We start from the raw sequence: 13787 nt of genomic DNA, 5'->3' as shown, positions 1-13787 counted from the left end.
TCCACCTCTCAGGCTCCTTCGGATGACTATGTCACCGTTCTGCTACCTAAGAGCCAGCTTTCTGGTGCCTCCGCCACTTCCCCTGCCTTTAACCAGTCCTACGAGGCTCATAGCTCTTCCCAGAGTTATGGTAGAGGTAGAGGCTACCACCGTGGCTCTAACCAGAACAAAGGCAGGGGAAGAGCCTTTCGCAGAGGAAAGAACTTCCGAGGCGGACGTGGAGGCAACTCCTCAAACCAATACTGAGGTACAGCAGGTAGGGGGGAGGCTCTATGCCTTCCGCAACAAATGGAGGTTCAGTCCCTGGGCGTTCAGTATCATCTCCAAGGGACTAGGGTGGAGTTGGATTCAAGGACCTCCTCCTCCGAACAAATTTCGTCAACATTCCACTCCGGACCTGGTCGAATTTGTCCAGGATCTTTTACAAAAGAACGCCATACAAGAAACGAAACATCTGAAGTTTCAAGGTCGGCTGTTCAGTGTCCCGAAGAAGGATTCAGACAAGAGAAGAGTGATTCTAGATCTATCCCTTCTCAACTTGTCCATTCAATGCAACAAGTTTCGAATGCTTACCGTCTCGCAGGTGCGGACCTTACTTCCCCGTGGGGCCGTCACCACCTCTATCGATCTTACAGACGCCTACTATCACGTCCCGATAGCGAGACACTTCCGTCCGTACCTAGGCTTTCGCTTAGGGGACAAAAGTTACTCCTTCAAGGTGATGCCTTTCGGGCTCAACATTGCCCCAAGGATCTTCACAAAGCTAGCAGAAGTCGCTGTTCAGGAACTCAGGAATCAAGGGATTCAAGTAGTAGCCTATATGGACGACTGGCTCATTTGGTCAGACACCTCCCAAAATTGCCTAAAAGCCACTCACAAAGTCATCCATTATCTTCAATCTCTAGGCTTCCAGATCAACTTCAAGAAGTCCCGTCTTCTTCCAAAATCGAAGTTCCAATGGCTCGGCCTGCAATGGGATCTTATATCTCATACTCTGTGTCTTCCCAGACCCAAGAGGTTAGAGATTGCAAGGAACACCAAACGCTTTCTCAAAGACAAAGTAAGTTCCAGACGACTCCAAGAGAAGATTCTGGGGTCCCTTCAGTTTGCCTCAGTGACGGATCTTCTTCTGAAGGCAAAATTGAAAGATATCAATCGTGTCTGGCGTTCGAGGGCGAACCGGAAGCTCCGGGACAGGAAAGTCCGCCTTCCTCCCATTCTACGGGAAAGACTTCTTCCTTGGACAAGAGCAAACAGTCTGTCAAAGTCAGTTCCCCTTCGATTTCCGCCTCCGGAATTAATCATTCACACAGACGCATCCCTATCAGGTTGGGGCGGCTATTCTCAGCTCAAGAAAGTTCAAGGTCTTTGGACTCCCTTGTTCCGCCATTTTCACATCAATGTGCTAGAGGCCATGGCAGTTCTTCTAACCCTGAAACGTCTCGCTCTTCCCAAGAAACAACACCTTCGTCTGGTCCTCGACAGCGAAGTGGTGGTCCGCTGCCTCAACAGAGGCGGGTCAAAGTCAGGGCCTCTGAACCATGTTCTAGTAGCCATATTCTCCCTAGCAGCCTCGAACCATTGGCATCTTTCAGCTGTCCACCTGGCGGGAGTCCGGAATGTAGTGGCAGACGCCCTGTCCCGGACCTCCCCTCTAGAATCGGAATGGTCACTCGATCTAAAGTCATTTCGGTGGATTCTCTCTCAGGTTCCCGGTCTCCAAGTGGACCTCTTCGCCACGGAATCCAACCACAAATTGAGAGTATATGTGGCTCCCAATCTAGACCCTCAGGCTTACGCCACAGACGCCATGTCACAGAATTGGGACAACTGGGAAAAGATTTATCTCTTTCCCCCGGTGAATCTTTTGCTGAAAGTTCTAGACAAACTGAGATCCTTCAAGGGACAAGTAGCCTTGGTCGCACCCAACTGGCCCAAGAGCAACTGGTATCCTCTCCTGCGGGAGTTGAGATTATACCCTCGCCCGATACCCAATCCGGTTCTGTCTCAGATAGTACAAACACACGTTGTGTACGCTTTCTCAAACATTCAGAGCGCCCTAACTTTATGGACTTTATGAAGTTTGCGGCTATGCATGGTGCCAATATTGATCCTCAAAACACCTTGTTCCTAGAATCGGATAAACGGGATTCCACCATCCGTCAGTATGACTCTGCAGTTAAAAAGTTGGCAAAATTTTTAATAGACTCAGACGTGAACTGTATGAACTTGAACCTTACAGTCACTTTCTTTAGATCTTTATTAGAATCGGGTCTGGCAGCCAATACTATCACCACTATTAAATCGGCTCTGAAAAAGATCTTCCTAGTGGGTTTTAACATAGACTTAACCGACTCTTTGTTAGCTTCAATTCCGAAAGCTTGTGCCAGACTGAAACCGGTTACTCGTCCTACCCCGGTGACCTGGTTCCTTAATGACGTACTCAAATTGGCTTCTGATACCATTAACAGTTCTTGTGGTTACATGCCCCTTCTCAGGAAAACACTTTTCCTAGTGAGCTTGGCTTCCGGGGCAAGAATTTCTGAATTGGCAGCCTTGTCGAGAGACCCGGGTCATATTGACTTTCTGCCTTCAGGAGAGGTCCTTCTTTCTCCTAACAAATTCTTTTTGGCTAAGAATGAAGACCCTCAAAACAGATGGACCTCCTGGAAAATTGTTCCCCTCACGCAAGATCCGTCGCTGTGCCCTGTCACTACTCTTAGGTCTTATCTATCCCGGACCTCCTCTAACTCCTCGGGGCCTCTATTCGTTAGAGAACAAGGCGGTACCATTACTATTAAAGGGATCAGGCAACAAATTTTGTATTTTATTAAACAAGCTAACCCTGACTCTTTTCCTCTTGCACATGATATCAGGGCGGTTGCCACCTCGGTGAACTTCTTTCACCACATGAATTTTACAGACCTTTCCAGGTATACAGGGTGGAAATCACCGTCAGTGTTCAAGAAACACTACCTTAAACATTTGGAAGCCCTAAAATTTTCTACAGTAGCCGCAGGGAGCGTAGTTACTCACGAGTAACTCACAGGTTAATGCCTTGACTCTTTATCTCTCCCTCTTACCTGCCTCATTTATACCCTATTGTATTCGTTGGTCGCGCACCTGAATACTGTTATTATATTTGTAAATTTTATGCTCCTGAGTATCTGTATATATTATCACTCACGGCATTATTATACCTACCTTATTGGATTTATGTTCATATTTAAGATACCCTTATAATTGTTTTTTGGTACTCATCTCTGATTAAAGCATCCTGTTTTTCTCTTACGCTTATGTTTTTTCCTTTATTTTGCAAGTTTGGTGACATTTTTCTCTTGTATAGATTCACTGGGCGGCACAGGTTCGAGCCCAGAAAAGGGATTTTGACGTAGGAAAAATCTATTTCTGGGCGAAGGACCTGTGCCGCCCAGTGAACCCTCCCAGCTCCTCTCCCTTGGAGTCCCCAAACTTTGGGTGCTAAGGAGTTGGGTTCTGAGCGGATGCATTGTAGTAGTACCGAGTGAGGTTGAACGGCTCTCCTCTATTGGGGTTCTCTGTCGTGGATTAATCTAAATAGTGCGGGACCTCTGGAATATACGCCCAATTTTATACCGACACCAATAGGTGAGCGAGCTAGTTAACCTAGCACTCCTTTACATTTTTTCTCTGGTATATTTAGCAGTAAATTACCTAAGAATAAGTGCTAAATGGAGCTTATTCACTGGGCGGCACAGGTCCTTCGCCCAGAAATAGATTTTTCCTACGTCAAAATCCCTTTTTTGCTCTAATTGGACAACAATACTGAACGGATGCCGTTTTAATCGAGCATGCCCGACGGGCAGTGATACCAGGTCACATTAGTTAGTGAAAGTGAGGGTTGATGACGTCAATAGGGGGAAACTAAAGGCAGGGATCTGACAACACTGTATGATGCCAGATCTGTCTGTGGTTTTCCCGCTTCCGACGCCATTAACCCTCATTCTTACTAACTTTTGTGGTTTGGTATCACTGCTTGCCCATTGGGCATGCTCAATCGTGTGGACAGGGCTTACACCAGCAACATATCCATGGTCATTGTTGACAGAAGTCATCACAGTCGCTCCTCCATTAGGTCCAAATTTCACATTCCTGGGTTAGTAAAGCAGCCAGTTTGGTTTGGTTAAAGGAACTTCCTCCAACCTAAAACAAGTCTCCTATTAAAGGATGATGGTTTGGATTCATTTAGGTTGTAGGTTGACCAGGGTACCAGCCATCTGTTGAGATACAACCACTAGAGTTATTGGAACCTTTGACTGGCCAGAAAGTACCATGTTATCTCTCTCTGGTTACAGTTCATTTTTCCTTTGCCTACACATACACCTTATAGTTTACCTATTCTTTCTACATTCTGTTATCAGATACCTGACAACACCAATTCCTCTTTGTATGAAGGGTTTAATTACTGCACTGTAATTGCCATGTGGCTACTTAAATTTTGATAAGGGTAGAAGACTCTTTAGTTATGGTAAGCAGCTCTTCTAGGACATGAAACATTGTTCTATAGTCTTGGGTAGTATCATAGCCTCTGTACCATTGGTTTTCCAGTCTTGGAGTAATCTTGCTTGAGGGGGACACTATCTTATTTTTATACTTTTTTTTTGGGGGGGGGGGGGAATTTTTAGTACACGAGTTATTTTAATGTTACTGCTCTTAAAATATTTTATTCTAATATTTCATTACTTCTCTCGTAGCATATTTATTTCCTTTTCCTCACTGGACTATTTTTTTTTTTTTTTTGGAGCCATTGGCCTTTTCACACCATTTTCCAATTAGGGGGGGTAGCTTATCTAAAAATAATAATAATACGAACAGATCACAAATTTTAAAATTATTTGTATTTTTCCAAAATATACAAACGCTGTCCTCTTCAACCAGATCCCGCAGGTCGTAGGTCAAAGTGAGAGTTGCATTACCTGACGATTGGTTGGGGCTTACCCAACACCAATTATAACTACCTCATCAAAGGTTTTAAAGCAGCCACCACCTTTACTAAAGTCACACACGAGTTATGAAAAATAAAAATTAATTTCAAAACAATGTTAGACAATTTCCCTAAATGTTCCTCTTTAAAGGTTAGAATAAAAAAATATTTATTCAACAACATTTTAATGTTCAAAAATACTTATCTTCTTCCATCAGGCAATCATGTTTACAACACATCTGCAATCCTATATTAATATTTACAAAACATTAAATCATACGTCACATCCATAAAAGTAATGCCATTATAAAACTGATCATCTTCAATTTATCTAGGCATTTGAGTTGAATTACAAATGCTAATTTATATCATGAATGGTGCTGTACTTTCCATCTAAAGTCACAATAAAATCGGTTGAGAAAATAAGAGGAAGCATCAAGTACCAGAACTTATTTTGGACAAAATAGAACCATATGTTAATTAATTCAGTAAAACCTTATGCAATTAGAATGTGCACAAGCAAGAGAAATGCACAAAGTCAAGAGTACAGAGTATATAATTTACAATACTTTAAGTACATATGATATATGTATCATTTTTGCAATATACTTTCTCATTGGAAAGATGATCAGTTATACAAGTAAAATTCATATATTGACATACAACAGAAATCTTAATCTGGTGTGTGGTGTGCTCCTGCTAATGCAGATGCTACTTTGAACAATTATCTTCAGTCAAAAAACACCTCTGCCTAAAGCAGATGAAATGGTCTTTGGAATTGCTTTTAGACTCTTACATATTAGTTACACATTCATCTATTTGTAAGAGTTTGTAACACAAGTGATACAGCAAACAATTTTTTGTACACAAACCACCAACATTTTGAGTAGTTATATTCAAACTTGAGAACAAAGTCAAAAGGCCACTATTATGGCAAAAGTATGAGAAAATAATGTACAAGTGTATGAAACACACTGCTTACTTTTCAACTTTACATCTTTTCCTTGAAAAAGAAAATATTTTCAATGTTTGAACTTTCTACTTCTCTACATTAGCATCCAAATACTTTACGTAAAAAAATTCCATGGTTAAACTTCATCCATTACAGTTCATCTGTACATGTGAAAGGTACTGATTGTGATCCTTACACTTAAATAAATAATATAATCCATATACTGAAACTGACATCAGCCCAATACAAAAGACAAAAAATAATTTTCTCCAATAAACTACATTTGCACAATTTAGAAACAAAATACATACCCGAAAAGGCACTGCTCACATGATTAATTTCATACCCTACCCAGATTATACAACGATCAATTTTGATTAGTACTTGATAAGAAAACATTCTTACTGTCTGGCTAACAACTTACTAATGTATCAAAAAAATTCAAATGTTTTGTTAGTGGCAATCACAGTATAACCAGACTAGAGATATTTTGGGTGGTATATTTTTATCAATGTTATCTATTGCATTAGATATAGTAATATTAGCTTGCCATTATAGCAGTATGCTTCAAGAATTAAATTACCTACCAACTGTTGTATTATATTAAAGTGAAAGCAAACAATGCAAACTTTGGATTTCCTCATCATTGAATACTGCATTCTGACAATGTTACAAAAACAATTACAGTGTACATGACATGAAAATGAAGACTGATTTCTTGGAGGATTTATACAGTTATTATGCACAACATACATAACATGACTTTTAGAGCTTTATAATTCATTACATTCAGTTTACTCACAAGTGCCCTTTCTCATTTATCTTACTTCATTCAATATTGGGAGGAAAAAAAATTGCTCAATGGCAGCTGTGTCAAAGTGCTAGATTGTAAAATGATTCAACCTTGGTACAATGTGATTAAAGATCAAACATTACAGTTTTAGTACAACTGGGTAAAAGTTATTTAAAAATATAATTTTTCTCAAAATAAAAATCTATGACGTCATGGGATGATAAATGGAGCTTTACCCTTAACCGAGATATATAACCTCTCTCTCTCTCTGTCTCTGTCTTTCTCTCTATATATATATACAAATATATATATAATATGCCTGTGATTTAAGAAGTTTGAAAATTTAATAAAATTTTACACATATGTGAGACAATTAGTAAAAACAACACAGGCAATGAAGGTGTTAGGAATTCTTTCAAGAAACACGCACTAAACCTCTTCTAAGAATGGATATTTTCAGTTGCTCCTGAAACTTTCTCTATCAGTGAACACATCCTCCACAAAAATATGGCAATTACACTAAAGTAATATATTTAGCGATTCTAAATCGCAATAATTGACTAGCAAATCATGATGACAATTGATTGACAAAATAAGTTATAACTATGTAAATATCCCACTGACTCCACTTACTGTCGGGGAAATATTCTGTACTGCAAAGAAAACTGAATAGCTAATTACAATTATTCAAAAAAATTATTTTAATATCCTTAAAGTTGGTGGAATATGTTTAATACCGTGTAACATCTTTTATCACTTAAGATATTACAGAATTTTTTTCAATGCATTTAAGATAAGCTATCAAATGGTCATGAAAATAAAATGCATCAAGTTTTGCACACATTTCACCTAAGCCAAAAATAAATTTTTGATGGCCAATGATATGGAAATTGTGAGCAAAACCTATTCATGCCAATAGCTAGGAATATACCTTCTACTTATGAAAATAAACCATGTTACAAGTATCACCATGATGCATCGACTGCTCTTCCACAGTTGACGTATGCACAACAAAAGTGTACTTTTTGCCTTACATTGGCATACAGTACTCTACAGACGCAAGGACACTTCTCATTACAGGTCAGAACTTGAGAAAAGTTGACCAAAACTAAAATTTCCATATTCTGTAACAATTCAGTCACATATCACAAAGTGATTCGCATTTGGACATTATCTTGGATTATACTATCAAGAATTCTGCTTCCAAAAATTTGTTTCCAACAAACCTTTACTCAAGGTTTTATCAACAAGGGAAGTATCTAATTCTTCACAGTCCGGAGATAAATATTGCAGTCTGTAGCAAGGACAAACACCATAAAATGTAATACCAAGCATACCATTATTCTGCAGAATCACGTTCAAACAATGGCTTAAAATTTTAGCCAAGGTTATTTTTGTCACCAAGTCTATGAGAGCAGCTGGTACTCATTTTGGAACCATCCAGCTAATAGACAACAGCAGTTCTGGTTTTGCTTTGAGGTCTTATCTGACAAAGACTGACACAATCAACCTCTATTTCAAGGTTGAAACTGCTTGGAGCTATTATCACTGCACAAGGATTAGAGGGAGACAAATTCATCTACGCTCTGCTATCAACTATTTTGGCAATAAAGAGCCTTCAGTGTTTTAAGTTCTTCGATCAAGGCTTTATTTTGGTTCTCCAAGACTGCAACTCTGTTCTCAAGGCATTTGATGTATTCCTTCTTTTTGGCTCTACACTCTCTTGCAGCTTCCCTGGAAATATATAAATAAAAAAAACTTAAAAATCAGGAGACTAATTCCTTGTGTTAAATGTAATGTGTGTATATATTTCATACATATTATTTGGTTGCCAACCCAATCTTGGACTAAAATAGGAAAATATTTGGGGGGGGGGGTTATGTTCACTAGCCACAAATCTAATTATGAATACATATTCTTCATCAGGACAAACACATGACAACCTCTTTCCAATTATATATACCGGTATTAATAAAATAACCAATGAAGTAATTAATCAATGACTGGATTTCTGAATTAAAATTAATTATTTCAATACCTATCTAGGATTCATATACTATTAATTCAGGAAACAAAAAGCCTAGATTAAAAAAAAAAAAAAAATCCTGCCATGTATGCAAAACCATTTGGTCGCATGGGAAGAAAAATACTAATGGAACAAATAGGAAAAAAGCAATTTTTTAACAAAACATGATTTTGATTTATTCTTTTAGTACTTATATACAATTGTACTGGAAAATCATACCCAGTGTGATTCTGGAAGTTGAAATATTGTTGCTCTGAATTGTACTAAAATTATGTTTAGTACAATGAATCACCCGGGTTTATTCATGTGCTTGATCAAATATCTTATAAAACAAACTACATATAGAAATTTTCCTTCAACTTAACACTGGTACACGAAAACCAGAATCAAAAGGTTGGTTTGAATGATGAATATGATTGAATAAGAGAAGAACAAAACCAATAAAATGATACTACAGCTATGGTTATGTTTTACCTAACCTTAACTAGAAGCCTGATATAGGACCCAAACCACATTCACTTCTTTTTAAGGCTAACAACTTTTTGTTAAAATTTTCATAAGAATACTTTTAAACGGACACTGCTGTGGCTCAACATTTATTCTATTTAAACTAGACTTTTCATGAAAAGAGATGCAAATAGTGCACTCAATTAGACTGCATGGAGAACTTTATCCAAGGATAAATTTCACATGTAAAGTTTATAGTTGCAACTATGTACTGCTCTAATATCATGAATAAGCTAAATTCAATTTGTTTATGAGTTCTTCATACCATTTCTTAGAATAGGTTTTGCTGAGCTTCAGAGTACTGGGAAACAATTTTTTCCCATACCTCTAACCTGTTCAAATCTCTTCAATTATAATTTCAATGTTCTAACTGGTAACCAATTTATGGGAAAAAGACATAAATGAGGTAAACTCATTTTAGTCTTTTTTTTTCACTTCAGACTCTTGGTAAAAGTTAAATAAATGCACCCTTACGTCTTTCAGTTGAAGACCAGTAAAACAGGAAATAGCCTGCAAGCCACTCGCTTTCAGCTGAAGCTAAAATTATAGGGAAAATGTTTTAACAGTCAAAGATTTGAATGACATTATCCAAAGGCTCAAACTCAGGATATCTCAAATATTGCAATACTGCACAACCAAATTGGATTTTGAGCTGGAGCCTTTTAAATAATAAAAGACCTTGCAGCATGCATATTACATTCCATGCAGCCAAATCCATACAACTGAAATGAACATTTGATGGAGTACAGAAACCTTTGTCATATCTTTGAAATTCAAGTATGAAATTATTTTACCCAAAATAGTTTTAGTTGCTGATCTCTCTCTACTTTTACTCAAGAAAATTAAATACTGTTTGCACTGATGCTTGTACAGTTTATTGATAGAATTCTTGAGAGTTGTATAGTCAGACCTTCCCATTAGAATTTTGCAGATTTTGCAGATTCAATTATTCTCTTAGAAAGGCTCCAATTTTATACAAGTACTAGTTCAGTTATTCAGTCTACTTGCCACTCTGTCTACCTCACAGGAGACAGCACACTACCCTTAAATCTTGGGTGCATATCTTATCTTTACTTCAAGTACAGTATTCAACTTTAGCCATAGCCTCTGTGAGAGCTTCTCCTCCCAACCTACCCCCATGTGCCATAAGAATATGATGACCTAGATGTAAAAGGTTCTGAATAGATGTAAGCAAGGTATGGTCTTTGCTGCAATGACCAAAATGTTCCCATGTGAATGAGTGTATTATCAGATGCTTTAAGAATAGTGCAAATTCCGTGCCCATTGCTAAGCAAATAGAAATGTTGAGGGACTAAGTAATGATCAAGATGAAGAATGCCCTTCTCATGAACTGGGTATCAGGCCTGCAAAGACAGCAGTGGACTAATCTTATCTCCGGGTGAAGACCTGACTTTTCCGACATTTCAAATATACCCCAAGTATGGGTGAGGGATCCAGAGTGAGCTTTCCGAACTAGCAAAGAATGGTTTCATAATTTCAAGAGGCAGTTTTTACTCAATAGCGTTAAGAGAGAAATCGGAGAGATCATCAGTGGCCGACAAGACGGAGAAAGCTTTCACTTCTGAGCTCTGCGCAATTATTACATAAGTGGGGTAAATGCCAGAGTAAGTGAAATATGGATGAAGCACGACATTACATCTGATAGTTCATACGTACAATATACGTACTGTACCTTTAATTACGTAACAATGAAAATAATGTACAGTACTCCTAATATTTTTTTTAGGAAACATGAAAAATATGCACACAACACAAACATGATTAGTCTATGTAAAACAGTAAATTAATGTAACTTATGTCATGGAATTTGATGGTCAATAACTAAAATAACTTTTTAATACCTAACTGGTTTATTTTGGATTTACATAATTTGAAGTCAACCAAATATCTAATAAAACAAATTTTTCAATTTCATTTTCTTCACTTCGTGTCAGCATGAAATACAAATTTAATAATGGTCTCTTTCCTTTATTGAGACACATCGGGGGGGGGGGGGGGGGGGGGGTCATTGTACAGGGATACTGCAGGTCACCTCAACAAGCCTAATTTAATTTCTATTTTCAAGTTGGGAAACTCGTCTGCACTTCAGCACCTCATCAAAACAAGAACTTGTTTTCAGTGTACTGGATGCATTATAAAAAGGCATGGACAAGGGACATTTTTTTAATGGTTCCACTGTAGCTCCATGCTGGAGGTTTAGCTGAACCTGCAGAAGCTAGGGTAATATGTCTAGTCCTGCTATTCCTTGATAATGGCCAGACATCATCCACAATCTTTGAGGACTATTCCTTGATAATGGACACAGAAATCATCCACAATCTATGTAAGTTCTTTCCTCCAAACACCACTTCATTTAACCAGCCAACGGGTATTTAAAACTTAAAAAGACATTACAACAAAAAGCCAATGGCCAGACTCAAATCAGACATGGATTGCAATCCCTACCAGGAAAAAAGGCAATATTAGAAGAGCTTTACTGCTGCTGACAATATCCTGTGGTAGAGAAATCTTTCAAAGTTATGAAGTCATACATAGTAAATGCCTGCTAGAAAAGTCGGTGGCCAAACTTTTCCAGCCATGAAACTAACTGAGGAGTACTTTGCAGAGTTGGTAAAGTCAGCAATTTATGAAGAAAAAGACAAAGTGATAGCAAGGAGCAAGGCATCACACTCGTTAACATCAGCTGGAGAAATTAGGACTTAGGCCCTTATAGCAAGTCTCCAAGGGGAAAAGGGGATATCAAACCCAACTTGCAATGTCCTCTGGTTTTGGACCCCCATGTGTTCAAATCAAGTTTCATAATATGAAAAAATATTAGACTTGCTAAAATTGGGAAAGGTTTCCTTCAATTGCAAGTGAAAACAATGTTAAAACTTTGCAAAACAATTTCAAGAATAATTTGCTGACCTTAATGCAAAAGCAAATGGAATTAGGCTTTTCCAAAATCCATTTGATAGCAATTTTGAAAATCTTCCAATATGTTTCAAATGGAAATTATTGATCTCCAGGCAGACGACAGAATTAAAGAGAGCATAAAGACAGAAATATGAAAGTTTTATGCATATTTGTAAATAGTTTCCAAATTTGAAACCACTTGCATATTTTTGGTACACTGTACAGTTGGATACAGGAATTCCTGGTACAAATGGTGCATAAATAGATGGGCAAAGTACAGTAATTGGCAGGGCTAAACAGTGTGGTTAGGTGCATTTCTTTAGAGCGAGGTGTACGAGGTATTCCTGTGTCCAACTGTATCTCTGTGAATAAAACATTTTCCAAAACATAGTAATGTAAGTAAGTCTCATTATTGAGCAAATTTATCTCATGAATATTTGCAACCTGACATTATCAAATGAAGAAAAATCATAATCATCTTTCTCATCAATGCGGTTGCATAAAAATTAAAGCTGTTATATTTTGGTTTACCCCTTGATTAATGCCGACTAATTTTGTTTTAATTAAATGCTTTTCATTTGCTCAAAATTACTTTTTTCTTGAATTTATGAAACTTATATAAAATATTCCTTCCTATGGCCCTCACCCAAATAATAATGTCACCCTCACATTTGACAAGTTTGGAGACCCCTGGATAAGCCTTTACTCCCTTAGAGAAAATGAATTGGGAGAGAAAAATAGCTCCAAAGCACAATGTCTTCAGCCTGCAAAGCAAACCCTCTAGTCACTAAATATACTGACTCCAGCATAAATTCACAACAGTGATGACTATGTAGAAAAACTACTACCTCTTGCAAAGAATAGGTAAGGCCTTTTTAAGTACTTTTAAGGCTGTAATGAGTTACAATGTCTATAATCCATGACTCATGAAGATGAATGTTTGCTGTAAAAAAAATTTGGCTTTCTTTTTCGCTTCACAGCAGTCATAACTAGTACTGTTTACTTAAACCTGTCATTCTGTGCAATTATGTACCCTTTACCAAGCATTCATCGATAAATGCAGTTTTTCACCATCACAGATATTAAGAATAAAGGCAACTTATTTGAGGGACAACTGTATAGTACCCATAAACTACCAAATTATTTATTTTTGCTATCTTTTTAAATGATAGTGTACCTCTAATATACCCTTCCACAGGGCTTCCATAATATTATGACCCCTTATTGATTTTCAAGTGAGAGTACTGTATTACATACAATGGGTTTTTATAGAGCATGGTCAACTAACCACCCAATAGTAGACCTCAAAATGGTCAACTCACTGCCCTAGAGTAGACCTCAAAATGGTAAAGTCACTACCCTATAGTAGACCTCAAAATGGCAGGAGTTAGCAAGGGAAAATTTGCCAAGGCACAATAATTTTTTCAACTTAAGCAAATCCTTTATCAAATTGCCACATTCTACTGTGAAGAGTCTACCTAACACAAAACACAATGACTTATTAAGGAGGCGAGTATAGGAAGTCATATTACCAGATGGGGACATCAATAGTTTGTTAATTTACATACTTCGTACCTAACCCTGCTATCTCTTTAAGGTGGAGTTCTCATGCAGTTAGCTGTAGCAGGAG

At 37.7% G+C, this 13787-nt stretch overlaps 1 protein-coding gene across 1 annotated transcript in view; it reads right to left on the bottom strand.

Moving 5' to 3' along the window:
- Positions 1–6178: 6178 nt before the first annotated feature.
- The window catches only part of CrebB (Cyclic-AMP response element binding protein B), a 130892-nt gene continuing 123283 nt past the window's right edge, over positions 6179–13787 (bottom strand). The window contains 1 exon segment of the mRNA XM_068372105.1: positions 6179–8442. Coding sequence (XP_068228206.1) covers positions 8301–8442 — 142 coding nt within the window. The 3' untranslated portion in view covers positions 6179–8300.

The sequence above is a fragment of the Palaemon carinicauda genome, chromosome 4 (genome assembly GCF_036898095.1).
Source record: "Palaemon carinicauda isolate YSFRI2023 chromosome 4, ASM3689809v2, whole genome shotgun sequence".
NCBI lineage: Eukaryota > Metazoa > Arthropoda > Malacostraca > Decapoda > Palaemonidae > Palaemon > Palaemon carinicauda.
The sequence above is the reverse complement of the archived record's forward strand: the minus strand, read 5'-3'. Positions and strand labels throughout refer to the sequence as shown.